Source organism: Taudactylus pleione, unplaced genomic scaffold (assembly GCF_031769625.1).
Source record: "Taudactylus pleione unplaced genomic scaffold, aTauple2 ptg000221l, whole genome shotgun sequence".
Lineage (NCBI taxonomy): Eukaryota > Metazoa > Chordata > Amphibia > Anura > Myobatrachidae > Taudactylus > Taudactylus pleione.
This window is the reverse complement of record NW_028284623.1, coordinates 301,825-329,755: the sequence shown is the minus strand read 5'-3', so window position 1 is coordinate 329,755 and position 27,931 is coordinate 301,825. Positions and strand designations below refer to the sequence as shown.

The window sequence follows — 27,931 nt, the reverse complement described above, 5'->3', positions numbered from 1 at the left end:
CTGTGTGTGCCGGGGGTCCCTCCCTGTATTGGGGGTATGAGTGCTGTGTGTGCCGGGGGTCCCTCCCTATATTGGGGTATCAGTGCTGTGTGTGCCGGGGGTCCCTCCCTGTATTGGGGGGTATCAGTGCTGTGTGTGCCGGGGGTCCCTCCCTGTATTGGGGGTATCAGTGCTGTGTGTGCCGGGGGTCCCTCCCTGTATTGGGGGTATGAGTGCTGTGTGTGCCGGGGGTCCCTCCCTGTATTGGGGGTATCAGTGCTGTGTGTTCCGGGGGTCCCTCCCTGTATTGGGGGTATGAGTGCTGTGTGTGCCGGGGGTCCCTCCCTGTATTGGGGTATCAGTGCTGTGTGTGCCGGGGGTCCCTCCCTGTATTGGGGAATCAGTGCTGTGTGTTCCGGGGGTCCCTCCCTGTATTGGGGGTATCAGAGCTGTGTGTGCCGGGGGTCCCTCCCTGTATTGGGGGTATCAGAGCTGTGTGTGCCGGGGGTCCCTCCCTGTATTGGGGTATCAGTTCTGTGTGTGCCGGGGGTCCCTCCCTGTATTGGGGGGTATCGGTGCTGTGTGTTCCGGGGGTCCCTCCCTGTATTGGGGGTATCGGGGGTCCCTCCCTGTATTGGGGGTATCGGGGGTCCCTCCCTGTATTGGGGTATCAGTGCTGTGTGTGCGGGAGCGGCACCGGCACCACCGGCACCAGTCAGGGCAGCCGGCTCCTATACTGGGAGCACTGGGAGGAGGGAGGGAGCTGCTGGGATAATTCCGCTTCCGCTGGCGGCAGAGCTCAGCCCCCCTCCCCGCACTCACCCCGCAGCCATGGCCACGTCCCCCCAGAAGTCCCCCTCCACCCCCAAATCCCCGACCCCCAAATCTCCCCCCTCCAGGAAGAAAGATGACTCCTTCCTCGGGAAGCTCGGGGGGACCCTGGCCCGGAGGAAGAAGGCTAAAGAAGGTAACAGGCGGCTCCCACCCATCCCTACTGTATATATACCCCCATCCCTACTGTATATATACCCCCACACCTCTACTATATATATACCCCCGTCCCTACTGTGTATATACCCCCACATCCCTACTGTATATATACCCCCATCCCTACTGTGTATATACCCCCACATCCCTACTGTATATATACCCCCATCCCTACTGTGTATATACCCCCACATCCCTACTGTATATATACCCCCATCCCTACTGTGTATATACCCCCACATCCCTACTGTATATATACCCCCATCCCTACTGTATATATACCCCCACACCTCTACTATATATATACCCCCGTCCCTACTGTATATATACCCCCACATCCCTACTGTATACCCCATCCCTACTATATATATATATACCCCCACCCCTACTGTATATATACCCCCACCCCTACTGTGTATATACCCTCATCCCTACTGTATATATACCCCCACACCTCTACTATATATATACCCCCGTCCCTACTGTATATATACCCCCACATCCCTACTGTATACCCCATCCCTACTATATATATACCCCCACATCCCTACTGTATATATACCCCCACATCCCTACTGTATATATACCCCCATACCCCCATCCCTACTGTATATATACCCCCACACCTCTACTATATATATACCCCCGTCCCTACTGTATATATACCCCCACATCCCTACTGTATACCCCATCCCTACTATATATATATATATATACCCCCACCCCTACTGTATATACCCACATCCCTACTGTATATATACCCCCACATCCCTACTGTATATATACCTCCACCTCTACTGTATATATACCCCCACATCCCTACTATATACCCCATCCCTACTGTATATATACCCCCACATCCCTACTGTATATATACCCCCATACCTCTACTGTATATATACCCCAGTCCCTACTGTATATATATCCCCACATCCCTACTGTATATATACTCCTACCTCTACTGAATATATACCCCCACATCCCTACTGTATATATACTCCTACCTCTACTGTATATATACCCCCACATCTCTACTGTATATATACCCCCCATCCCTACTGTATATATACCCCCATCCCTACTGTATATATACCTCTCCAGCCCTACTGTATATATACCCCCAAATCCCTACTGTACATTTACCCCCACCTCTACTGTATATATACCCCCACATCCCTACTGTATATTTACCCCTCCATCCCTACTGTATATATACCCTCACATCCCTACTGTATATATACCCCCACATCCCTACTGTATATATAACCCCACATCCCTACTGTATATATACCCCATCCCTACTATATATCTACCCCCACATCCCTACTGTATATCTACCTCCACATCCCTACTGTATATATACATCCACCCCTACTGTATATATACCCCTACATCCCTACTGTATATATACCCCCACATCCCTACTGTATATATACCCCCATCCCTACTGTATATCTACCCCCACATCCCTACTGTATATATACATCCACCCCTACTGTATATATACCCCCACATCCCTACTTTATATATATACCCCCACATCCCTACTGCATATATACCCCCCACATCCCTACTGTATATCTACCCCTCCATCCCTACTGCATATATACCCCTCCATCCCTACTGTATATATATATACCCCCATCCCTACTGTATGTATATATCCACCCCTACTGTATATATACCACCACCCCTACTGTGTGCGTGATATATGAATATATACCCCCATCCCTGGAGGAGGGGGCTTATATGCTGCTGGAACATTACATGGGAGGTATACGCTCCTAGGGTATTACTGGGGGGGGGGGGGGTTATATGCTGCTAGGGTATTACTGGGGGGTTATATGCTGCTAGGGTATTACGGGGGAGGGGTTATATGCTGCTAGGGTATTACGGGAGGGGGGATTACATGCTGCTAGGGTATTAAGGGGGGGGTTATATGTTGCTAGGGTATTATGGGGGAGGGGGGTTATATGCTGCTAGGGTATTACAGGAAGGGGGGTTATATGCTGCTAGGGTATTACGGGGGGGGGGATTACATGCTGCTAGGGTATTAAGGGGGGGGTTATATGTTGCTAGGGTATTATGGGGAGGGGGGTTATATGCTGCTAGGGTATTATGGGGAGGGGGGTTATATGCTGCTAGGGTATTACAGTGGGATCTATGTGCAGCAGAATTTATGTCCCCTGGTGCTCCCATCACTTCCTGTCCCCCAGCACAATGCCCGCAGGTAACGCAGGTGACGCAGGTCACACAGGTAACGCAGGTCACGCAGGTCACGCAGGTCACACAGGTCACGCAGGTGACGCAGGTGACGCAGGTGACGCAGGTGACGCAGGTGACGCAGGTGACGCAGGTAACGCAGGTCACGCAGGTAACGCAGGTCACGCAGGTCACGCAGGTAACGCAGGTCACACAGGTCACGCAGGTAACGCAGGTCACACAGGTCACGCAGGTAACGCAGGTCACACAGGTGACGCAGGTAACGCAGGTCACACAGGTAACGCAGGTCACACAGGTGACGCAGGTAACGCAGGTCACAACACCTGCAGGACATAATAACACAGACAGTGTACAGGAATGTGCTCCTCTCCCTGTCTGCAGAGACACAGATCCCCCCCCCGGGGGACATTGCACAGTGGGGTCTGTCCTGACCTGTGCTGGCTGCCTCCCTCTCTGTACCCAGTACGTGGATTCATCTGCTGTACATGATGGTACGGTGCCATGTCTGCTGCATGCTCCTGTATAGCTGTCTCTCTCTGGGAGCCCCCTGCACTGGTGCTGATGTCCCATAGTGGCCTATGTTCGGGTTTCTCCGTCTCCTCTGGGTGGGCCTAGGGGCCGTGTACTCTGCATCACATCACTGTGTAGGAATGCCGGCTGCCGGCAGGGATCCAGCGGTAGGGCAGAGGGTGACTTCACCCATTACAGGGGTCTGGTCCCTCCCTGTCTGTATGATAGTAACCAGTCCTGTTCTATTACTGATTTGTTCCCAATAGTAAAGCACCACGTAATATACCGGCACCATAGTAGCTGTTAATGTGGCTGTGTACATATACGTATGTGGGTGTTACACCGCAGTACTGACCTCGTATAGTGCGGTGTCATGGTCCATCTAGCGCACTGCGAGATGCGCTCTCTGATTCCGCTCGTTGCCCCTGGTTTGTGGGGAAGCGGAGACACCTGAATAAGCGCACTATGCACATTAGGGCCCAGCCTTACAGTAACCCTGCTCATTCCATCACACGTTTCTGTTTGTCTCCTATAAATACAGTTTAATGACAGGAGAGCGAGGCCGCGTTATCGGCAGCGTCTCCGTTACGTGGGGAATTCTGTGTGTTGAAGCTTTGGTCAGTGCGCGTCTACAACAAAGTGTATCTGAAATCGGGAATAATGTCTCATTACAAGTATATGAGGCGCAATAGTTGTGGAAAGAGACAGATTGAGGAATGTTCTTATAGTTTCAAAATAAACCACGTCCTACGTCCCAAAACATCCCAGAGACCCTCAGAGTCATTGGAGATTAGGACTCGGGGGGCCGTGATGACCTGGCGCTATTATTGCAAATGCTACATTATGAAAAGACACTTTTGCTGTTGGGGCCTAATTTCTATCATTCGCTTTACTATTATTTAATGATTAATATTATTATTATTATTATTATTATTACTATTATTTAATGATTAATATTATTAGAACATTTGTATGAACTTATGGCAGCTGGGGCAGATTGTACAATTGCCGGGGACCCCTAATTCTTAGTGCCGGCGATGTGCTCTGCTGTTGGAGTGCACTTTAATTGCTGTGTCGGTAGAAGGCTCCATCTGTGCTTCTGGCGCACGTCGTACCTCCATGCTGGCGCGTGCGAGCCCCACGCTTATGTTTGCCAGGGATGTCTATGTGTTACTTGTCGTGTTTCTGTGTACGCTCCTAATAGGGTATTACTCATGTATTTCACACTCGGGGGGGGGGGGGGGCTGCCACAGGCGATAGTACATCATGCAATCTAAGGTGATACAATATGTCTCTAATATACTGTATATATATTTCCAATAGACACTTTAATGTTGCACATCCTGATCCGTGAGTGCGAGACTGAGAATTGGGCACAGGAGAGGCTTCGGCATAACTACGGCGTAAGGATTAGACGCGGTCTGGTTTGATAGTGGGGAAACTGTCGCCATGGCACGGTGACAGCTGGGCGTCTTTAACCTCAGTAATTGGTGTCATATCAGACTGGGCCATTGTGGATACTGTCAGATGTAAGATTATCCAGGTAACAACAGTCCGACAAATATTTCTGAATACAGGAAAAATTCTGAGACCAGGGGGGAAATTTACTAAAAGTCGACTTTGGGTCTAATTTAAAATCGATTAATAAAGAACCAACTAATAGGTAATTTACTTACAGGTGGATTTTTGGTTCCATTCTGATTTTGATGGTGCATTGGTCTCTATTTTTGGTTCTAAACCTGTTCCTATCACGCTCGGGGTTTTGGGCGCACAGAGCACCGCTGATCCCATCTACATCTGATGTGGCGCCAGCAGAAGTGGATCACGAATGGATGGTAGATGGGGTCGGCGATGAGCACTAAAATCCAGACATGTCAGATATATGCCCTTCTGCGTGCGTGACCAGGTCTTACAGAGATCCGGACGCTTGGCGAATGGGTGATGCGTCTCTGTGTGCGCGTTTAAGGGAAGAAGAGATTTATCAGATTCATTTTCCTTGTCGCTCTAATTGCCTGGCGTTATCAAGGACCGCAGCATCCTTTAGGCGCGGCGTCCCCCTCGTCGTGCGAGTGCTGTAATGACATATTAGAAGAGAACGCATTGATAACACCATGCTGCACTGCAGGGGGCAGATATAACGTGTAGAGATATTTATGCCGGGTACACACTGGCCGACATATCGTGTGCCCGTTGGCCAGCGTCTACCAGCGATATGTCTGTGGACATATTGCGTTGGCTGTGCAGCACAACCGGTGACAGATGGGTCGGCAGATATCGTCTCATCGTGTCGTGTGTACGGGCGGTCAGATCACCGCTGTACACTTACTGCCGCGGGGAGGGGGAAGCAACGCGGCCAGATGGCAGATGATGGTTGTTCAGTGCGTGTCAGCAACCATTCTCTGCAGATATGTTTTAGGTGTGTACCCTCCGTAAGATTTGGGAGCGGTGTAGCCAAACTCTAATCTAAATTGCAGTGTAAATATAAAGCTGCCCAGCATTTGTGAACTACATGTAAAAGCCGCCAGTATTTACCCTGCATGCAGAAAATGGATGTATTTGCCCCCCTTACATTGCAACAAGGGGCTAAATGTAATAGAGTGCGTGCCGGGGCCGCTGCGGGAATACGTGCGAGTAACCAAGCTGGTGTAGCATGTAACATGTAGCCGTGACCAAGCTGGTGTAGCCTGTAACATGTAGCCGTGACCAAGCTGGTGTAGCCTGTAACATCTAGCCGTGACCAAGCTGGTGTAGCCTGTAACATGTAGCCGTGACCAAGCTGGTGTAGCCTGTAACATGTAGCCGTGACCAAGCTGGTGTAGCCTGTAACATGTAGCCGTGACCAAGCTGGTGTAGCCTGTAACATGTCGCCGTGACCAAGCTGGTGTAGCCTGTAACATGTAGCCGTGACCAAGCTGGTGTAGCCTGTAACATGCAGCCGTGACCAAGCTGGTGTAGCCTGTAACATGTAGCCGTGACCAAGCTGGTGTAGCCTGTAACATGTCGCCGTGACCAAGCTGGTGTAGCCTGTAACATGTAGCCGTGACCAAGCTGGTGTAGCCTGTAACATGTAGCCGTGACCAAGCTGGTGTAGCCTGTAACATGTCGCCGTGACCAAGCTGGTGTAGCCTGTAACATGTCGCCATGACCAAGCTGGTGTAGCCTGTAACATGTAGCCGTGTACTCGGCATGTATTCCCGCAGCGGTTCCGGCTCGCGCTCTATTACATTCAGCCCATGGTCTGTTCCCGGTGCAGAGTTTCTTGCTCCGTTTTCCTTCGCTCCCCCCTCAGGATTTGTCGGTGACCCTCTCTCTAGAAACCCCCTGACTTCTAGATTATGTGAACTGTGGGAGATGCAGCAGGTGCGCCAGACGTCTCTGTACTTTTCCATTGCGACTGTTACCATCATCGGCTGTTGTCAGTAGCGCTCCTTACACAGAGTCGCCACCCGTGCCGCTACGACTTGGGGAAGATAAGAATATGTACATTATTGCTCTGTCGTTTTCCTCTATGCAATGTAATGTGTATATTGGGGTAAATTTACTAAAATCAGAGTTCTATTAAGAAGTGATGTTGCCCATAGTAACCAATCAGTTTCCAGGTATTATCTTCTAGAAGGTGCTAGTTAAATGAGAAGTATCTGATTGGTTGCTATGGGCAACATCACTTCTTAGTAAATTTACCCCATGGTCTCTTTGGTTTTATCTCTCATCACACAGTGGCGAGGTGGCTGCGTTGAATGGCGGAGCTATAGCGTTTTATTATGACACGTCTGATATGTAAACGCACCTTGTGTAAAATGCAATTTGTGCCTTTGTTCAGGCCGCACTGAATGTACATAGCGTTAGTATTATTCCCGAGGGAGGACAGAATATTCCGCCTTAGTGTGTAAAACACCATAGAGATGTGTCTGATACCCCCCCCCAGCATTGCACGTTGAGGGGGGCTATCGCTAGAACATAACGTTAGCAGAGAGCTTCCATTGTGCAGAGCCCACCGTCCTTTGTGTGTATACGCGGCTCCTCCTACAGAAGGGGCTTCATGTCATCCGGGTAATAGAATAAACATTTTAAAAGCCGTATTGTTTGCTGCGCAGATTTGCAGAGGGAAGAACACGTCTGAAAGGGATCAATTAGCAGCGATTCACAGGAATGGGTCATGGACGCCGGTCCATAGACACGTTTAGACCAGCTCTTTATTCGCTACCTTGACAGGCGGCGGATACGGTGAACTCCGTTCTTTGTTGTTGGGGTTTTTTTGTTATTATTTTCTGTGCTGTCGCTGTCTTCAGTCGGCATCAGTTTGTAAACTCCGGGCCTACGCTCCAGGCACCATCCTACATCTAATGTCACTGCTTTAGCTACACTTTTGTGTTATTTTTTTTGTGTGTGTGCTGTATGTGTATATGTGTATGTATGTGTATATATGAATGTGTGTGTGCTGTATGTGTATATATGTGTATGTGTGCTGTATGTGTATATATGTGTATGTATGAATGTGTGTGTGCTGTATGTATGTGTATGTATGTGTATATATGTGTATGTATGTGTATGTATGAATGTGTGTGTGCTGTATGTGTATATATGTGTATATATGTATATGTATGAATGTGTGTGTGCTGTATGTGTATATATGTGTATGTATGAATGTGTGTGTGCTGTATGTGTATATATGTATATGTATGAATGTCTGTGTGCTGTATGTGTATATATGTATATGTATGAATGTCTGTGTGCTGTATGTGTATGTATGAATGTATGTGTGCTGTATGTGTATATATGTGTATGTATGAATGTATGTGTGCTGTATGTATATATGTGTATGTATGAATGTATGTGTGCTGTATGTGTATGTATGAATGTGTGTGTGCTGTATGTGTATATATGTGTATGTATGAATGTATGTGTGCTGTATGTGTATGTATGAATGTGTGTGTGCTGTATGTGTATATATGTATATGTATGAATGTGTGTGTGCTGTATGTGTATATATGTATGTATGAATGTATGTGTATATATGTGTATGTATGAATGTATGTGTGCTGTATGTGTATGTATGAATGTGTGTGTGCTGTATGTGTATATATGTATATGTATGAATGTGTGTGTGCTGTATGTGTATATGTGTATGTATGAATGTATGTGTATATATGTGTATGTATGAATGTGTGTGTGCTGTATGTGTATATATGTATATGTATGAATGTGTGTGTGCTGTATGTGTATATATGTATATGTATGAATGTATGTGTGCTGTATGTGTATATGTGTATGTATGAATGTATGTGTGCTGTATGTGTATATATGTATATGTATGAATGTATGTGTGCTGTATGTGTATGTATGTGTATGTATGAATGTATGTGTGCTGTATGTGTATATATGTGTATGTATGAATGTGTGTGTGCCTTATGTATATATGTGTATGTATGAATGTATGTGTGCTGTATGTGTATGTATGAATGTGTGTGTGCTGTATGTGTATATATGTGTATGTATGAATGTATGTGTGCTGTATGTGTATGTATGAATGTGTGTGTGCTGTATGTGTATATATGTGTATGTATGAATGTGTGTGTGCTGTATGTGTATATATGTATATGTATGAATGTGTGTGTGCTGTATGTGTATGTATGAATGTATGTGTGCTGTATGTGTATATATGTATATGTATGAATGTATGTGTGCTGTATGTGTATATATGTGTATGTATGAATGTGTGTGTGCTTTATGTGTATGTATGTGTATGTATGTATATGTATGAATGTGTGTGTGCTGTATGTATGTATGTATGTATATGTATGAATGTGTGTGTGCTGTATGTGTATATATGTGTATGTATGAATGTGTGTGTGCTGTATGTGTATATATGTGTATGTATGAATGTGTGTGTGCTGTATGTGTATATATGTGTATGTATGAATGTGTGTGTGCTGTATGTGTATATATGTGTATGTATGAATGTATGTGTGCTGTATGTGTATATATGTATATGTGTATGTATGAATGTGTGTGTGCTGTATGTGTATATATGTGTATGTATGAATGTATGTGTGCTGTATGTGTATATATGTGTATGTATGAATGTATGTGTATATATGTATATGTATGAATGTGTGTGTGCTGTATGTGTATATATGTATATGTATGAGTGTATGTGTGCTGTATGTGTATATATGTGTATGTATGAATGTGTGTGTGCTGTATGTGTATATATGTGTATGTATGAATGTGTGTGTGCTGTATGTGTATATATGTATATGTGTATGAATGTGTGTGTGTATATATGTGTATGTATGAATGTGTGTGTGCTGTATGTGTATGTATGAATGTATGTGTGCTGTATGTGTATATATGTGTATGTATGAATGTGTGTGTGCTTTATGTGTGTATGTATGAATGTGTGTGTGCTGTATGTGTATATATGTGTATGTATGAATGTGTGTGTGCTGTATGTGTATATATGTGTATGTATGAATGTATGTGTGCTGTATGTGTATATATGTGTATGTATGAATGTATGTGTATATATGTATGTGTATGTATGAATGTGTGTGTGCTGTATGTGTATGTATGAATGTGTGTGTGCTGTATGTGTATATGTGTATATGTATGAATGTGTGTGTGCTGTATGTGTATATGTGTATGTATGAATGTATGTGTATATATGTATATGTATGAATGTGTGTGTGCTGTATGTGTATATATGTATATGTATGAATGTGTGTGTGCTGTATGTGTATATATGTATATGTATGAATGTAAGTGTGCTGTATGTGTATATATGTGTATGTATGAATGTGTGTGTGCTGTATGTGTATATATGTGTATGTATGAATGTATGTGTGCTGTATGTGTATATATGTGTATGTATGAATGTGTGTGTGCTGTATGTGTATATATGTGTATGTATGAATGTGTGTGTGCTGTATGTGTATATATGTATATGTATGAATGTATGTGTGCTGTATGTGTATATATGTGTATGTATGAATGTATGTGTGCTGTATGTGTATATATGTGTATGTATGAATGTGTGTGTGCTGTATGTGTATATATGTATATGTATGAATGTGTGTGTGCTGTATGTGTATATATGTATATGTATGAATGTGTGTGTGCTGTATGTGTATATGTGTATGTATGAATGTGTGTGTGCTGTATGTGTATATATGTATATGTATGAATGTGTGTGTGCTGTATGTGTATATGTGTATGTATGAATGTATGTGTGCTGTATGTGTATGTATGAATGTATGTGTGCTGTATGTGTATATATGTATATGTATGAATGTATGTGTATATATGTGTATGTATGAATGTGTGTGTGCTGTATGTGTATATATGTGTATGTATGAATGTGTGTGTGCTGTATGTGTATATATGTGTATGTATGAATGTGTGTGTGCTGTATGTGTATATATATATAGTAAACAAGGAATAGGCACTCACCATTCAGTAGACTTAAAATGTTTTACTCACAAGATATCAATAACCAAGTCGACGTTTCGGACCAAAAAGGTCCTTTGTCAAGACAATGCAACCACATGGCCGCAACTAGGGGGGGGCTGAGGGGTCATGTGCACCGGGCGCCATCCTGCAGCGGCACCGGCCACACAATTTTCTGTGCCGGAGGTCTGCAGATAGAGACCTCCGGCTGGTGCGCGCCGGACATTGAAAAATTGGCGGAAGATCCCGCCCGCCCTCCTGCTGCTGGAAGGTAGGGTTAGCGCTCAGGGGGGGGGGGCGGAGAGGGAGTGAGAGGGGCGGCAGTGCTGCACTGGGCGCACTGCCGTCTAGCTACGGCACTGCCAACCATAACAAGGCTACCACCGAATTGCACCTTGTTGTAGCCTTGTTATGGTTGCATTGTCTTGACAAAGGACCTTTTTGGTCCGAAACGTCGACTTGGTTATTGATATCTTGTGAGTAAAACATTTTAAGTCTACTGAATGGTGAGTGCCTATTCCTTGTTTACTATACACAGGACTTCAGTGTCTCTAATGGAGCACGCCAACTATTTGCCTGGATTTAACAGTGAGTGCAGTCTCTTTGGATATATATATATATATATATATATATATATATATACACAGTGCAACCGGAAAGTATACACAACGCGTCACTTTTTCCACATTTTGTTATGTTACAGCCTTATTCCAAAATGGAATAAATAAATTTTTGTCCTCAAAATTCTATACCCCATAATGACAACGTGTAAAAAGTTTTTCTTTTTGTGATTTTTGCAAATTTAATTAAAAAAAAAGAAAAAGAAATCACATACAGTATATACAGTCAGGTGCATAAATATTGGGACAGTGACAGAATTTTCATATTTTGGCCTCTATTCACCACCACAATGGCTTTGAAATGAAATAAACAAGATGTGCTTCACCTGCAGACTTTCAGATTTAATTTGAGGGTAATTACATCCAAATCAGGAGAACGGTGTAGGAATTACAACGGTTTCTATATGCGCCTCCCACTTTTTAAGGGGCCAAAAGTAATGGGACAAACTAAACAATCCTAAATATAACTTTCACTTTTTAATACTTTGTTGCAAATCCTTTGCAGGCAATTACAGCCTGAAGTCTGGAACGCATAGACCTCACCAGACGCTGGGTTTCATCCCTGGTGATGCTCTGCCAGGCCCCTACTGCAAATGTCTTCAGTTCCTTCTTGTTCTTGGGGCATTTTCCCTTCCGTTTTGTCTTCATCAAGTGAAATGCATGCTCAATCGGATTCAGGTCAGGGCATTGACTTGGCCATTGCATAACATTTCACTTTTTAGCCTTAAAAAACTCTTTGGTTGCTTTTGCAGTATGCTTCGGGTCATTGTCCATCTGCACTGTGAAGCGCTGTCCAATGAGTTCTGAAGCATTTGACTGAATATGAGCTTATAATATTGCCCGAAACATTTCAGAATTCCCTCTGCTGCTTTTGTCAGCAGTCACATCATCAATAAAGACAAGGGAACCAGTTCCATTGGCAGCCATACATGCCCACGCCATGACCCTACCACCACAATGCTTCACTGCTGAGGTGGTATGTTTTGGATCATGAGCAGTTCCTTTCCTTCTCCATACTCTTCTCTTCCCATCACTGGTACAACTTGATCTTTGTCTCATCTGTCCATAGGATGTTGTTCCAGAACTGTAATGGCTTTTTCTACTTCAGGGTCCATAGGGTATCCACAGGATACCTTGGGGTATAGGTGTGACGTCAGTCGCAGGGCACCAAAGAGTTAAGCTTTCAGCCTCCCAGGATGCACTAGGTCCCCCTCCTATACCCCGCCCCCGGGCCAAGGCACCTCAGTTTAGTTTGGTGCCCGGCCGGAGTCGGGTGCACCTGTTGGAGTGGGGGCTAGAGCCCCTGAAGCTTATTCTTCATGCAGCTGTGGCTGCACATCTGGATGAACAGCATGGACAGTCAGTCCTGACGTCCATGCTGTCTTCCCTACACCCCGCCGGTACCAGAACGCCGGTACTGATCCGGGGATGCTGGTGGGCGTCTGGGGTCACAGCTAGCGGTGACCCCAGATGTTCCGGACCATGGCCGGATTCAAGGGGGACAGAGGTAAGCAGCGGGGTCCCGCGGTGGGTCCCCGCTGATCACATGGTCCTAAGTCCCCAGGCAGGGGGCTCCCTGGGGACTGGCTGCAGCGTGGAGCCAGGCGACCAACCTGCGCTTCCACTACCCCCTGGGACAGCGGACCGCAGCAGAGCGGTAGCGCTGCGGCGTCCCAGGGGTTAAATGCATGCCAGGGGAGCGCGCCTTCCCTGTCTCACAGCCGGCGCCTCCCCCGCTGCACACAGCCCTCTCTGCATGCTGCCGACTGGTCCTGTGGCAGCGCTCCTCCCCCAGGCCAGCCTCCTCTCTGCTCCTCGGCGGCCATCTTCTCCAGAACGCATGGTGAACGCTGCTGGAAGCGCTGGACGGAAGCATCGTGGTCTGGGTCCCCCCGCATACCTCTCCTCCGCTGTGGTCAGGTCTGTGTATGCAGCGCTGTGTCCTACCAGGCCCTGTGTCTGTGTAGTTGAGTGATCAGCGCTGTTAGTGCAGGAATTGTTATTTTTCTGCATTGTATGTGACTGTGCTAGCGCTGCTGCCTGTAATCTTTTCTTCTCTAAACTGTCAGCTTTATTACTGTCCCTGTTCTTTCTGCTAAAGCCCTTGCGGTGCGGTGCTGCAGGGTGGTCTCTCGCCTATTTAATACTTAATTGGTGAGAGAGGTCACATACGTGGTGCCATCATGTCTGAAAGTGATTTTCCCCTCCGGCTACAGTGTACCACGTGCAAAGTACCGTTAGCGGAGGGGGAGGGTAGCGCGGAGGGCCTTTGCCGGCAGTGTTTGTCCATGGCGCGGCCTATTACGGTTACAGCACCGGTACAGGAGCCGCCCTGGGCTTGTTTCGCTCAGGCGTTAACAGCTTTAGTGGGCCAGTTAGCTCCGCAGCCCGCGTTTACTCCGATGGGTTTGTCCCAGCAGTCTGTGGTGTCATCACCCATGCAGGGGTTCCCACGACAATTGGTGGTACCCCACAGTCTCCCTATTTCCCCGCTCCCGGGTTCTCAGGAGCCAGCGTGGGTTAACTCCCTGACGAGTTCTGTACAGCACTTGTCGGATGTGTTGCAAGGGGAGTCTGTGATGCGGTCTCATAAAAGGCCGGTGGCGTCTCTGTCCGCTCCTTATGAGGATGACGAAGGGACGTCTGATGATGGGGAGATTCTAGATCCTTACGATCAGGAACCTCTCCATACTAAGGACGCTGATGCTAAGTCCAAAGTATATATTCCTGGACTTATTCGGGCGGTCCGCACAGCCTTGGTGATTGAGGACGAAGTTCCCCCAGCGGCTAAATCTAAGTATGCCTTTTTCAAAGATGTGAAGGGCGATGCCACAGTCTTTCCTCTTTCGGGTCAGTTGGTGGACCATTTAGAGGAGGCGTGGAAACAACCTGGCAAAAGATACCAGCCGCAGAGACGCCTGGCGGTGGCTTATCCGTTCGCGGATAATTATTTTGCGAAGTGGGAATCCCCTCCACAGGTGGATTCTCACGTGACCCGTCTTGTCCGTAGTGCCACATTGCCGATGCCATCCATGTCCTCCCTTAAGGATGCTACGGACCGCAAGGTAGAAATCTGCCTGAAGTCCGCTTATTCCCTTGCAGGGGGGGCAGCACGGCCGGCTATGGCCATTTGCTGGGTTGCCAGAGCGATGGAGCGCTGGGCGGATTCATTAGAGGCTTCTTTTGAATCCGACTGTCCGGCCGATCAGGCGGAGTTGATTGGCAATCTCCGTGATTCGGCCACCTACATCAACGAGGCGGCTCTAGACATTAGTACTCTGGTGTCTAGAATTTCTTCAGCAGCGGTAGCTGCTCGTCGCACCTTGTGGCTGCGATCCTGGAAGGCGGACGCAGATTCCAAGAAAGGTCTGGAAGCGTTGCCGTTTACCGGAGAAGTTCTCTTCGGTCCGGATCTGGATAAGATTGTGGCCACGCTGGCGGCAGCCAAATCTGCCTGTCTCCCGTCGGCCGCTGCTCCTTCTGGTTCGGGACCATCGTCCTTTCGGTCATCTAGGGCCCAGGGCAGGCCCAAACCACAGTCGTTTCCTCGACAGGCTGGCCCTAAGAAATCGGTCAAGCCCCGGAAGCAGGCATGGAGTACCAGACGTCCGGCCCCCAAGCCAGATGGCAAGCCTGCGGCCTGACGGTCCGGGCCTCCCTTTGGGGGATCCCAGGGTGGGAGGCCGCCTGCTACAGTTCGCCCAGTGTTGGTCGACCACTACGACAGACACTTGGGTTCTGGAGGTGGTTTCCCACGGATACGCCCTCTCCTTCCGGCACAGACCCCCGGCTCGCTTCTTCACCACGGGTCTCCCATCAGACCGGAACAAGGCTACGGAGCTGCGGAAGGTATTGCACACTATGCTCCAGGCTGGAGTTATAGTGGCGGTTCCATTCTCCCAGAGGGGCCAGGGTTTCTATTCAAATCTATTTTTGGTACAGAAACCCAATGGGTCATATCGTCCGATTCTCAACCTCAAAGCACTCAACAAGTCTTTGCGGGTCCCGAAGTTTCGGATGGAGACCCTACGGTCCATCATTCTGGCGCTGGAACCTGGGGACTACTTGGTGTCATTGGACATACAGGACGCTTACCTGCATGTCCCTATTCTTTGGCGCCATCAACAGTTCCTCAGGTTTGCAATCAGCAGCGACCACTTCCAGTTTCGGGCGTTACCTTTTGGCCTGGCAACAGCACCACGTGTTTTCACCAAGGTGATGGCGGTCATGGCGGCTTCTCTGCGGCTGCAGGGAGTCCGCATGTTGCCGTATTTGGACGACCTGTTATTGGTGGCAGGATCTCCAGAGCTCCTGTTACGCCACTTGGACCTGACCATTGCACTGCTGCAACGGCACGGCTGGCTAATCAACTGGCAGAAGTCCACTCTAATCCCGTCTCGGAGGATTCTGCATCTTGGAGCCTTATTGGACTCGGGACAGCAAAGGATCTTCGTGATGGAGGACAAGATCTCTGCTTTACAGTCAAGGGTGCGCAGTTGTCTGCACAGCCGCCGGGTGTCCTTACACTCGGCGATGAGGTTACTGGGCTCCATGGTGTCGGTGTTCGACATGGTGGAATACGCCCAGTTTCACTCCAGACCTCTGCAGCACCTGATGCTGTCCAAGTGGAACGGCCTGACTCAGTCTCTGAAGTCCCAGACGATTGTGCTCACCCAGGAGGTTCGCCTGTCCCTTACGTGGTGGTTACAGACGACCCACCTCAACAAGGGACGTCCGTTCTGGGTTCCAAATTGGGTCCTGTTGACAACGGACGCCAGTCTTCGGGGCTGGGGAGCAGTTTCGGGTCCACACTTGTTCCAGGGCAGGTGGACGCCGACAGAAGCGGAGCTTCCAATAAATATCTTGGAACTCCGTGCGGTCTTCAATGCTCTCCAGCAGGCACAGCGGTTTCTCCAGGGTCGCCCGGTGCAGGTCCAGTCGGACAACGCTACCACCGTGGCCTACATAAACAGGCAAGGAGGAACTCGCAGTCGGGCGGCTCTCGTAGAGGTCTCTCGGATCCTGGTTTGGGCGGAGCGCAATCTTCCGGCCATATCAGCGGTCTTCATCCCGGGAGTGCTCAATTGGGAGGCGGACTTTCTAAGTCGCCAGGACGTTCATCCGGGGGAATGGTCCCTGCACCCGGACGTTTTTCAACTACTGGTGGACAGGTGGGGTCTTCCAGAAATCGACCTCATGGCGTCCCGGCACAACAACAAGTTGCCGGTGTACGGGTCTCGCACAAGAGACGAAGGGGCGTCTCTGGTGGATGCTCTGTCCGTCCGGTGGACGTTCCGGTTCGCATACCTGTTCCCTCCGGTCTCCCTTCTTCCACGGGTAATCCGGAAATTCAAACAGGAAGGAGGGACGCTCCTGTTGATAGCTCCCGCGTGGCCCAGACGGCACTGGTTCTCAGACCTTCAGGGTCTGTCCGTGGACATTCCTCTGCGGTTGCCGCTACGACCGGACCTTCTGTCTCAGGGTCCTTGCCTTCACCCGGACCTGACTCGGCTGTCTTTGACGGCGTGGCTGTTGAGACGGCCATGCTGAGGTCCCGGGGGTTTTCCAGCTCTGTGGTGCGTACCATGTTACGAGCTCGGAAACCGTCTTCCGCGAGGATATACCATCGCGTGTGGCATACGTTCTTCCAGTGGTGTCGACCGAGAGGTTATGCACCGCGGGAGTTTCGTCTGTCTCGGATTCTCGCCTTCCTGCAAGCGGGACTAGATCATGGGCTTCGCCTTGCTTCTTTGAAGGTACAGGTTTCGGCCCTATCTGTCTGGTTTCACCGTAGGATTGCTACAATCCCGGATGTGCGCACCTTTATGCAGGGTGTTCTCCGCATTCAGCCGCCCTTTGTTCCACCTGTGGCGCCTTGGGATTTGGCTGTGGTCCTGAGGGCTCTCCAAGGACCGCCGTTTGAACCACTGGGCTCAGTGGATCTTAAATGGCTAACAGCTAAGACTGTTTTCCTTCTGGCCATTGCTTCGGCCAGACGTGTTTCTGAGTTAGGGGCTCTTTCTTGTAGACCCCCTTTCTTGGTTTTTTATGGGAACAGGGCAGTGCTCCGCACTCGGCCCGAGTTTCTTCCCAAAGTTATTTCCCAGTTTCATATTAACGAGGAAATAGTTGTTCCGGCCTTTAACTCACCGGGTCTTTCCGTGGGTGAGGCCTCTTTGGATGTTGTGCGGGCCTTAAGGACTTATGTTGACCGCACTTCTTCGTTTAGGAAGTCGGACGCTTTGTTTGTCCTCTTTGGCTTCCGTAAAAAGGGTTGGCCTGCTTCAAAGCAAACTTTGGCAGCCTGGATCCGTATGGCTATTTCTGAAGCTTATCTTCATGAAGGCCTACCGGTCCCTCTTTCTCTGAAGGCTCATTCCACTAGGTCTGTGGGTCCTTCGTGGGCAGCTCGACGTGGTGCCTCGGCAGTTCAGATCTGCAAGGCTGCTACGTGGTCTTCTGTCCATACCTTCGTGAGGTATTACAGGTTTGACACCTTCGCCTCTCAGGATGCTTCCTTCGGGCGGCGGATTCTCCTTTCTGCACAGGAGCGTCCCCACCCTTAAAGGATACTGCTTTGGGACATCCCCAAGGTATCCTGTGGATACCCTATGGACCCTGAAGTAGAAAATATGAGATATGGTAAGAACTTACCCTTGTTATCTCTATTTCTACGAAGTCCATAGGGTTCCACAGGACTCCCGCCCTGTCGCACCTGTGCTGCAGATGGGCTTTGCTCTGGTCACCGGTTTTCCGTCTCCCTCTGGTGAGAATGTGATTCTTGTATGTGTCCAGATCTTTGTTCTCTCTCTTCCTTCTCCTCCTCCGGCCTATGGCTTGGTAACTAACTGAGGTGCCTTGGCCCGGGGGCGGGGTATAGGAGGGGGACCTAGTGCATCCTGGGAGGCTGAAAGCTTAACTCTTTGGTGCCCTGCGACTGACGTCACACCTATACCCCAAGGTATCCTGTGGAACCCTATGGACTTCGTAGAAATAGAGATAACAAGGGTAAGTTCTTACCATATCTCATATTTTTAGATGTTGTTTGGCAAACTCTAATCTGGTCTTCCTGTTTTTGTGGCTCACCAATGGTTTACATCTTGTGGCGAACCCTCTATATTCACTCTTGTGAAGTCTTCTCTTGATTGTTGACTTTGACACATATACACCTACCTCCTGGAGAGTGTTCTTGATTTGGCCAACTGTTGTGAAGGGGTTTTTCTTCACAAGGGAAATAATTCTTTTGTCATCCACCACAGTTGTTTTCCGTGGTCTTCCGGGTCTTTTGGTGTTGCTGAGCTCTCCGGTGCGTTCTTTCTTTTTAAGGATGTTCCAAACAGTTGATTTGGCCACACCTAATGTTTTTGCTATCTCTCTGATGGGTTTGTTTTAATTTTTCAGCCTAATGATGGCTTGCTTCACTGATAGTGACAGCTCTTTGGATCTCGTATTGAGAGTCGACAGCAACTGATTCCAAATGCAAATGTCACACCTAGAATCAACTCCAGACCTTTTACCTGCTTAATTGATAATGAAATAACGAGGGAATAGCCCACACCTGTCCATGAAATAGCTTTTGAGTTGATAGTCCCATTACTTTTGGCCCTTTTAAAAAGTGGGAGGCACATATAGAAACAGTTGTAATTCCTACACCGCTCACCTGATTTGGATGTAATTACCCTCAAATTAAATCTGAAAGTCTGCAGTTAAAGCACAAAATATGAAAATTCTGTCAATGTCCCAATATTTATGCACCTGACTGTAAATATTCATAACCTTTGCTCAATACTTTGGTGATGCACCTTTGGCAGCAATTACAGCCTCAGGTCTTTTTGAATATGATGCCACAAGCTTGACACACCTGTCTTCGGGCAGTTTCGCCCATTCCTCTTTGCAGCACCTCTCAAGCTCCATCAGGTTGGACGGGAAGCGTCGGTGCACAGCCATTTTCACATCTCTCCAGAGATGTTCAATGGATTCAAGTCTGGGCTCTGGCTGGGCCACTCAAGGACATTGGCCGGAATGCAGTAAACGAAAAAAGCGGTAAAATCCCTGTTTACCGCAATTTCCGTATGCATCATTCTCCTGGCCGCAAGGCTGCGAAGTGGAGGGTAACGCCAGCTTTTGCTGGCATTACTCTATAGATGCCTATGGGCTTCTACCACATCCCACTGGTATGAGGGATCCTATCGGATCCCTCCCGTCATGCCCGTGGCCGCCGCGTCACTCTGCACATGTGCAGATGGACTCCCAGGCCACTCCTTTGATATCTTGGCTGTGTGCTTAGGGTCGGTGTCCTGCTGAAAGATGAACCGTCGCCCCAGTCTGAGGTCAAGAGCGCTCTGGAGCAGGTTTTCATCCAGGATGTCTCTGTACATTGCTGCATTCATCTTTTCCTCTATCCTGACTAGTCTCCCAGTTCCTGCCGCTGAAAAACATCCCCACAGCATGATGCTGCCACCACCATGCTGCACTGTAGGGATGGTATTGGTCTGGTGATGATCGGTGCCTGGTTTCCTCCAAACATGACGCCTGGCATTGACGCCAATGAGTTCAACCTTTGTCTCATCAGACCAACGAATTTTGTTTCTCATGGTCTGAGAGTTCTTCAGGTGCATTTTGGCAAACTCCAGGCGGGCTGCCATGTGCTTTTTACTAAGGAATGGCTTCCGTCTGGCCACTCTACCATACAGGCCTGATTGGTGGATTGCTGCAGAGATGGTTGTCCTTCTGGAAGGTTCTCCTCTCTCCACAGAAGAATGCTATAGCTCTGACAGAGTGACCATTGGGTTCTTGGTCACCTCCCTGACTAGGGCCCTTCTTCCCCGATCACTCAGTTTAGACGGCCGGCCAACTCTAGGAAGAGTCCTGGTGGTTCCGAACTTCTTCCATTTATGGATGATCATTGGGATATTTTTCTGTATCTGTCACAGGGCACTGGACGCCGGCACACACTTACCGGGTCCAGCGGCGCTGGTCTGTGAGGGGACAGTGGGCGGGGTGTTCCATGCACCTGCCGCTGGTCCTTGTCGCTCATCTCTCCCCCTGATGCAGGCGGGTGCGGCTCCCTACGGGCGCGCGCACCAACCTGTTAAACATTTAGAGGGCCATACACGCCCCTTTAGTGATGTCACAGGAAGTGACTAGGATAGCTCTGCCTATATAAGGGAGATTCTGGGAACACTCCAGTGCCAGAGTATAGGCTCCATTACCATCCTCCAGCGTTCCAGTGCATTTCCTGTTATCCTTGACCTTGGCTTGCTTGTGACTCCGATAACGTCTGACCCCTCTGTACTGCATCTGATATCTGGTTCTGACTTTGGCTACTCCCTGTGACCCATTTACGTTTGCTCCCTGGTACCATCTCGCCTGTTGGTATTGACCCGGCCTATTGACTACGTTTATTCTTCTGCACTTCATTCAGTGATCACCAGCACCTGTGTAGGGGAATCTAACCTGAGGGCCGCGACCTGTGTGTTGCGAGGGTCCCTGGTGAATACCGTCGGCACATTAGACTCCACGACTCAGGTATAGGTCTAGCCATTTCCTTAAATACTGGTTGCATCCATAATCCTTCAGAGAGTTTGTGACAGATTACTCTGGCCCAAAAAGAAACATGGATGCCGCTGGTAATATTTCACCTTGAGATCTATTGGAAAACCTCCTCGCTAGAGTCGAGAAGCAGGAAGACGACCAGTCTCAAATTATGCAGTGTCTTCAGACGCTTTTGCAACGGGAGACACCTGCTCAGCCACCTCCGGTACAACCAGCTCCACCTCCTGTGGTGTTCGTACAAGCTGCAAGTACTTCAGCACCATTACCAATTCCAAACCCCACCAAGTATCATGGGGATCCCAAAGGTTGTCGAGGATTTTTGATATTGATAAAGGGACAAGCGCTCTATAGCAGTATTGGATGAAAAATGAGGTATGGGGAAGAGGGAATTAGAGAAAAGGGGCAGCCGGGTGGCGTGAGTGGTCCTATAACTCACGTGGTGCTATTGTAGATAATATATGTGTTCACATGGAAGAACCCAAAAGTGAATACGTGTACAAAACCATCGGCGCACCCACCCTCATATGAGTGTGAATTAGTGAGGAAAAGACTTGCACTCTAGCTGAGTGTATGTTATATAGACATTAAATGAGTTACCAATATAAATGAGCTTAAGTAGCAATAATGGACGTGGATAGAAGTTTGTAAAAGTATTGCGCACTTTATTATGTTCCTTAGAAATGGAGTCACAATGCTCCGGTCTCCTGTGCACACAAGCAAATGTAAGGTACTATATAAACTGGTGGTCTACCTAAAGTGACCAAATGGGTCTGTAAATGTAAGGGATAAGTCACTGAATGAGGGATGAGAGTGAAGTGGGTAAAGTTAATGTAACACAGTCAATATAGTCTGGTGATACGTGAGCTGTGTGGGTCGTGTCTGTTGGGGCGACGTCACGGACGGTGCTCTGCATCATTCAGGGACACAGGACATCGGGATCCAAGGCTTTGTTCCGGCATCCGGAGTCCACCAGGAGGTGGACATAAAAGACGCTGAGGGTGAGTCCAGTACACCTGGGGGATACGGGACGCCGCCCCACCAGACACGACCCACACACCTCGCGTATCACCAGACTATATTGACTGTGTTACATTAACTTTACCCACTTCACTCTCATCCCTCATTCAGTGACTTATCCCTTACATTTACAGATCCATTTGGTGACTTTAGGTAGACCACCAGTTTATACTACCTTCCATGTGCTTGTGTGCACAGGAGACCAGAGGATTATTGAATCAATGTTCCATTCAGTTTGAAGTCCAGGCCGCAAACTTTTTCCCCTAGAGAACGAAGGTGGCTTATGTTGTTTCGCTGCTGTCTGGACAGACGTTGGCATGGGCATCTCCATTATGGCAGAGAAATGACCCTCTGGTAAATAACAGTACTGAGTTCATAGCGGCTCTTCGGAAAGTCTTTGATGAGCCCGGACGAGTGTCCTCTGCAAGTTCGGCCATTCTACAATTGAAACAAGGCAACCAGACCGCAGGGCAATATGCCGTGCAATTCCGAACCCTTGCCTCAAAATGAGGGTGGAACACGAGAACTTGATAGCAGCATTCATGCAAGGTCTGTCAGAGCAAATCAAAGAAGTATTGTCATCCAGGGAATTACCAACCACATTGGATGATCTGATTTCTCTGTGTATCCGAGTAGATCTCCGCCACAGAGAAAGAGAACAGTCCAGACGCTTCAGCTTCAAACTTGCTCCTCGTTTCACAGCCCCGGCTGAGGTTCCAGAAGAACCTATGCAGATGGGAAGTCAGTTTACCTGCTGCAGAGAGAGAGAAAGAAGGTTCCGGAATAAGCTGTGTTTGTATTGCGGTGAACCAGGACATCTTCTCTCAGGATACTATAAATGTCCAGGAAACGAGAAGGCCTAATTGATCGAGGGGTGGTCAGATTAGGTGCATTTCAGCACACCCCAAAAGGGATCTTCCCAGTTTACTAGTGACGTGATGTTAGTGTCAGACAAACCACCTGTCGTTAAGGCCTTTTTAGACTCTGGTGCCGATGGCAATTTCTTCTCAGCAAAGAAAGTCCCGGAGTTAGGCATTCAAAGTATACCATTGGAGGCACCACTCTGCACCCCCGGAGTAGACTGAAACAAGCCTCCTATGGCTACCATTCGCTCCAGGACTTCAGAAGTCATTATGCAAGTTGGAGCCCTTCATAAGGAATTGATTTAATTTTACATACTCCTGACAGCAATAAATCTAATTGTTCTGGGTCCTCCGTGGCTACGCAGGCATGCTCCTATTTTGGATTGGAATGAACCTCAAATTTTGTCATGAGGATTACAGTGCCATCAGTCATGCTTACCATCCATCAAACCACCACCGCGTGTCATTCAGAGTTCAACCATCTCCCCAGAGAGTTCACTTCCTGCTCCATACCGGTCCTTTGAGGATGTATTCAGTAAGAAAGCCGCTGAAACAATTCCGGCCCATAGGGAGTGGGACTGTGTTATAGATTTACTTCCAGGGAAGATGCCTCCTCAAGGAAGAGTGTTTCCCCTTTTGCTTCCTAAAACACAGACGGTGTCCGAGTACATCCATGAGAACCTGGAGCACGGATTCATCAGAAAATCAAAATCACCTGCGGGAGCGGGGTTGTTTTTTGTTAAAAAGAAAGATGCTGTATTGAGACCATATATTAACTATCGGGGCCTGAATGCCATCACTGTTAAGGATCGGTACCCGCTACCACTAATCTCTGAACTTTTAGATCGCATAAAAGGAACAAGGATTTTTTCCAAGTTAGACCTCCGTGGGGCCTATAACTTTATCAGAATTCAAGAAGGGGATGAGTGGAAGACGGCCTTCAACACGCGTGATGGACATTACGAATAGTTGGTTAAGCAATGCTCCTGCAGTTTTCCAAAAGTACATGAACAACATTTTTCGAGACCTGTTATACAAGTATATCCTAGTGTATCTGGATGATATCCTAATCCAGGGCTTGTCAAATTTTTCTAAAATCTAGGAGCCAGGATGAAAGTGTAGGAGCCAGATCACTGTCCCCCCAAAAAAATTACAGGAGTGATTGAGGAGCACAGCTCTGTGTGTTATGCAACTGTTATACACACTATACTAGTCCACAAAATTATCGCAGTTGAATGGATACAGTAACATGGAGGCCCCCTCACTGCTCTGCACAGCTCCCCTGCTCCACCCCCCACCCTCCAGTAATAACGCACCATATTTAATTTAAAACAATGGTGCCAGAAAGTACAAAAAAAAACCCTCCCCTCGTGGTCACACCACTATCCCTTTGAAGCTGCTCCGCAATCCCTGGCCACGCATAGACCCTATTACCGGGAAGCTCTATGCAGCCAGAGATAGGCGACAGTAGACAGCCGGGACATACAGGAGGATCAGCGTAGACTGAGACAGACAGCATGGGTCAGAGCAGGACAGGAGGAGTCAGTGCAGGCCGGGACGGACACAGGCACAGCAGTCACCGCAGACGACACTCAGCACATGCACTCCTGTGCATGATATGAACACCGCAATACTATAGTCACGAATCTCCGTGGGGGATGGTGAGGATCTGCTTTCTCACTCAATGCAAAATCTGGTAGCCAGGCAGCAAAATCTAGTAGCCATGGTGACCTGGCCCCTGGAATTTGTCAAGCCCTGTCCTAATCGTTTCCAAGGACTTAAAACCATCGCAAAATGTGAGCGCTCGCTCTGAATGAGGGCCGCCGCTTCTGTGTAATGAGTCGGCCTCCTGGTGGCTAGCTAAGCTGTGGGTGACCACCCACAGCCTTAGCGAGCGGCCAGGTTGACGGTCGCGATGGTCAAGACCATCGCGACCATTGGGGGCTTGCGACGAGACACTTGTGGTAGGGTCTCGTCTGCCGCAGGCCCCAGTGAGCTTTCAGCTCTAATAGACCGGGAGCTCACCACTGACATTACGAGTGATGTCAGTGGGGCCGCCCCAAACGGCAGAAATTTCTTTGGGAACGCCTCCATATGGCCAGCCACCCCCCCTCAACATTGACCCGCTTGTGAGCGCGTCTGAATGAGACCCTTAGTGAGTCATCATGAACATGTATTCGAAGTACTATCACGACTACGGACTAATCGACTCTTTTGCAAACTGGAAAAATGCTCCTTTGAGCAAAAGGAGCCGCCATTCCTGGGTTACATTATATCGGGTTCTAGACTTCAAGTGGATCCTGAGAATCTTTCCGCCATTGTTAACTGGCCCCAACCGGTGGGATTAAAAGCAATACAGGGGTTTCTTGGCTTCTGTAACTTTTACCCGCAGTTCATCAGGAGTTACTCGTCTGTTGCTCCAATTACCGCTCTCACCAAGAAGGGTCAAGATACCCGCTTGAAGCAGAGGAAGCATTCAACCAATTGAAGCAGTGTTTTATCTCCGCACCTATTCTGAGACAGCCTGATTGTGATTAGCCTTTTTTCCTGGAGGTGGATGCTTCTACAGTCGGAGTAAGCGCAGTACTTTCACAGAAGGATGAGGATGGGAAGTGGTATTCTTGTGGCTTCTTTTCCCGCAAGTTTTCAACCCCAGAGAAAAACTATGCCGTTGGGATGGTCTCAGATGGTCTCTGTTCTTTGATCGATTCAATTTGGTAATCACCTATCATCCAGGCAGCAAAAATATTGATGCCTTGTCCTGGGCATTCAGTTCCGCTGAAGAGGACGAAGTTTGGGAGAAAAAGCAAATTCTGAACCCAACTTGCTTCTTAGCGGTAACCACAAAAGTCTGGATACCACCAGGGAAGTCATTTGTGGCACCTAAACTCCGTGCAATGCTGTTACATTGGGCACATGGTTCGCGCTTTCCTGGCCATTCGGGGGTGAAGAAAACTCCAGAATTAATCCTTAGGAATTATTGGTGGTTTACTTGTCCGTCAAGATGTCAAGGATTTTGTGGCAGCTTTCACTATTTGTGCTCAACATAAAGTCCCACCCCACCCACCTTCGGGAGATCTGCATCCTTTATCGGTACCCAACCATCCCTGGACTCCTATTTCTATGGACTTTGTCACCGATTTACCGTTATGCCAGGGTTTCAACACTATCTGGGTAGTGGTGGACAGGTTTTCCAAAACCGCCGATTTCGTCCCATTAAAAGGTCTACCTTCGGCCCCAAAGATTGCAGAGGTATTCGTAAGGGAAATTTTCAGGTTGCGCGGATTTCCTAAAGGCATTGTGTCAGATTGTGGGGTGCAGTTTACTTCTAAATTCTGGAGAGCATTGTGCAGATGTTTTGGAGTCAATATGAGCTTTTCATCAGCCTACCATCCTCAGAGTAATGGTCAGACAGAGCGGGTGAAACAAGATCAAAGTTAATTTGAATGTATGTATCGGCCAATCAGGATGACTGGGTCTCCTTATTGCCATGAGCCGAGTTCGCTCATAATAATTTGCTTCATGAGGCAGCAGGTTACACTCCATTTTTTATACAGTATGGATTTCATCCCGTGATACCAGAATTACCAGTTTCACTTCCAGCAGTTCATGATACGGTTAGACGTTTCCTCAGTACTTGGAAGGAAGTAAAAAAAGAACTTGAGCAGAGCGTCTTCTAGGAATAAGGTGTTTGCAGACAGGAGAAGGAAGGGGATGCCTTTACGATGTGCGGGCTACAGAATCTGGCTGTCAACCAAACATTTGCGACTGAAGGTACCTACAATGAAATTTGCTCCTAGATTTATTGGGCCATTTCAGATTCTGCAAGTGATAAACCCAGTGGCATATCGCCTAAAGCTTCCTGACACGCTTTAAATACCAAATGTTTTTCATGTCTCCCTCTTGAAACCATTAGTTTTGAATCGATATTCAAAGCACGATGATCTTCCTTCAGCTTTTCCAGTAGATCATCAGGAGGAGTATCAGGTAAAACAGATTTTGGATTCTAGAATATCTCGAGGTACAGTCCAATTCTTTGTAGACTGGAAAGTTTATGGTCCGGAAGAGCGCTGTTGGATCAAGGCCTCAGATATTCACACACCCCAACTTCTTCAGAAATTCCATCAGGGGTGTTCGGTGCCCACACCTAGAGGAGGTGGGCACGCCTACAGGCGCGTGCGCCGACCTGTTAAACATTTAAAGGGCCATACACGCCCCTTTAGTGATGTCACAGGAAGTGACTAGGATATCTCTGCCTATATAAGGGGGACTCTGGGAACACTCCAGTACCAGAGTATAGGCTCCATTACCATACTCCAGCGTTCCAGTGCATTTCCTGTTATCCTGATTCTGACCTTGGCATTATGACTCTGATTTAAGTCTGACCCCCTGGTACTGCATCTGATATCTGGTTCTGACCTCGGCTACTTCCTGTGATCCTGGTCTGCTCCCTGGTACCGTCTCGCCTGTTGGTATTGACCCGGCCTGTTGACTACGTTTGTTCTTCTGCACTTCATCCAGTGAACACCAGCACCTGTATAGGGGAACCTAACCTGAGGGCCGCGACCTGTGTGTCGGACGCAGCCAAGTCCATACCTTCTTGTGATGGTACCTGGTGAATAGACTCCGCACCTCAGGTATAGGTCTAGCCAATTCCCTAAATACGGGTCGCATCCATAATCCGTCCAAGAGTTTGTGACAGTACCCTTCCCCAGATTTGTGCCTTGAGAC

The 27,931-nt window shown here is 48.1% G+C and overlaps 1 protein-coding gene across 1 annotated transcript in view; it reads left to right on the top strand.

Moving 5' to 3' along the window:
* The first annotated feature begins 777 nt into the window (after positions 1-777).
* Positions 778-27,931, top strand: part of PARVA (parvin alpha) — a 139,868-nt gene continuing 112,714 nt past the window's right edge. Inside the window, exon 1 of the mRNA XM_088478835.1 lies at positions 778-946. Within this exon, the coding sequence (XP_088334961.1) occupies positions 811-946 (136 nt within the window). The 5' untranslated portion in view covers positions 778-810. The remainder of the gene's footprint in view (positions 947-27,931) is intronic.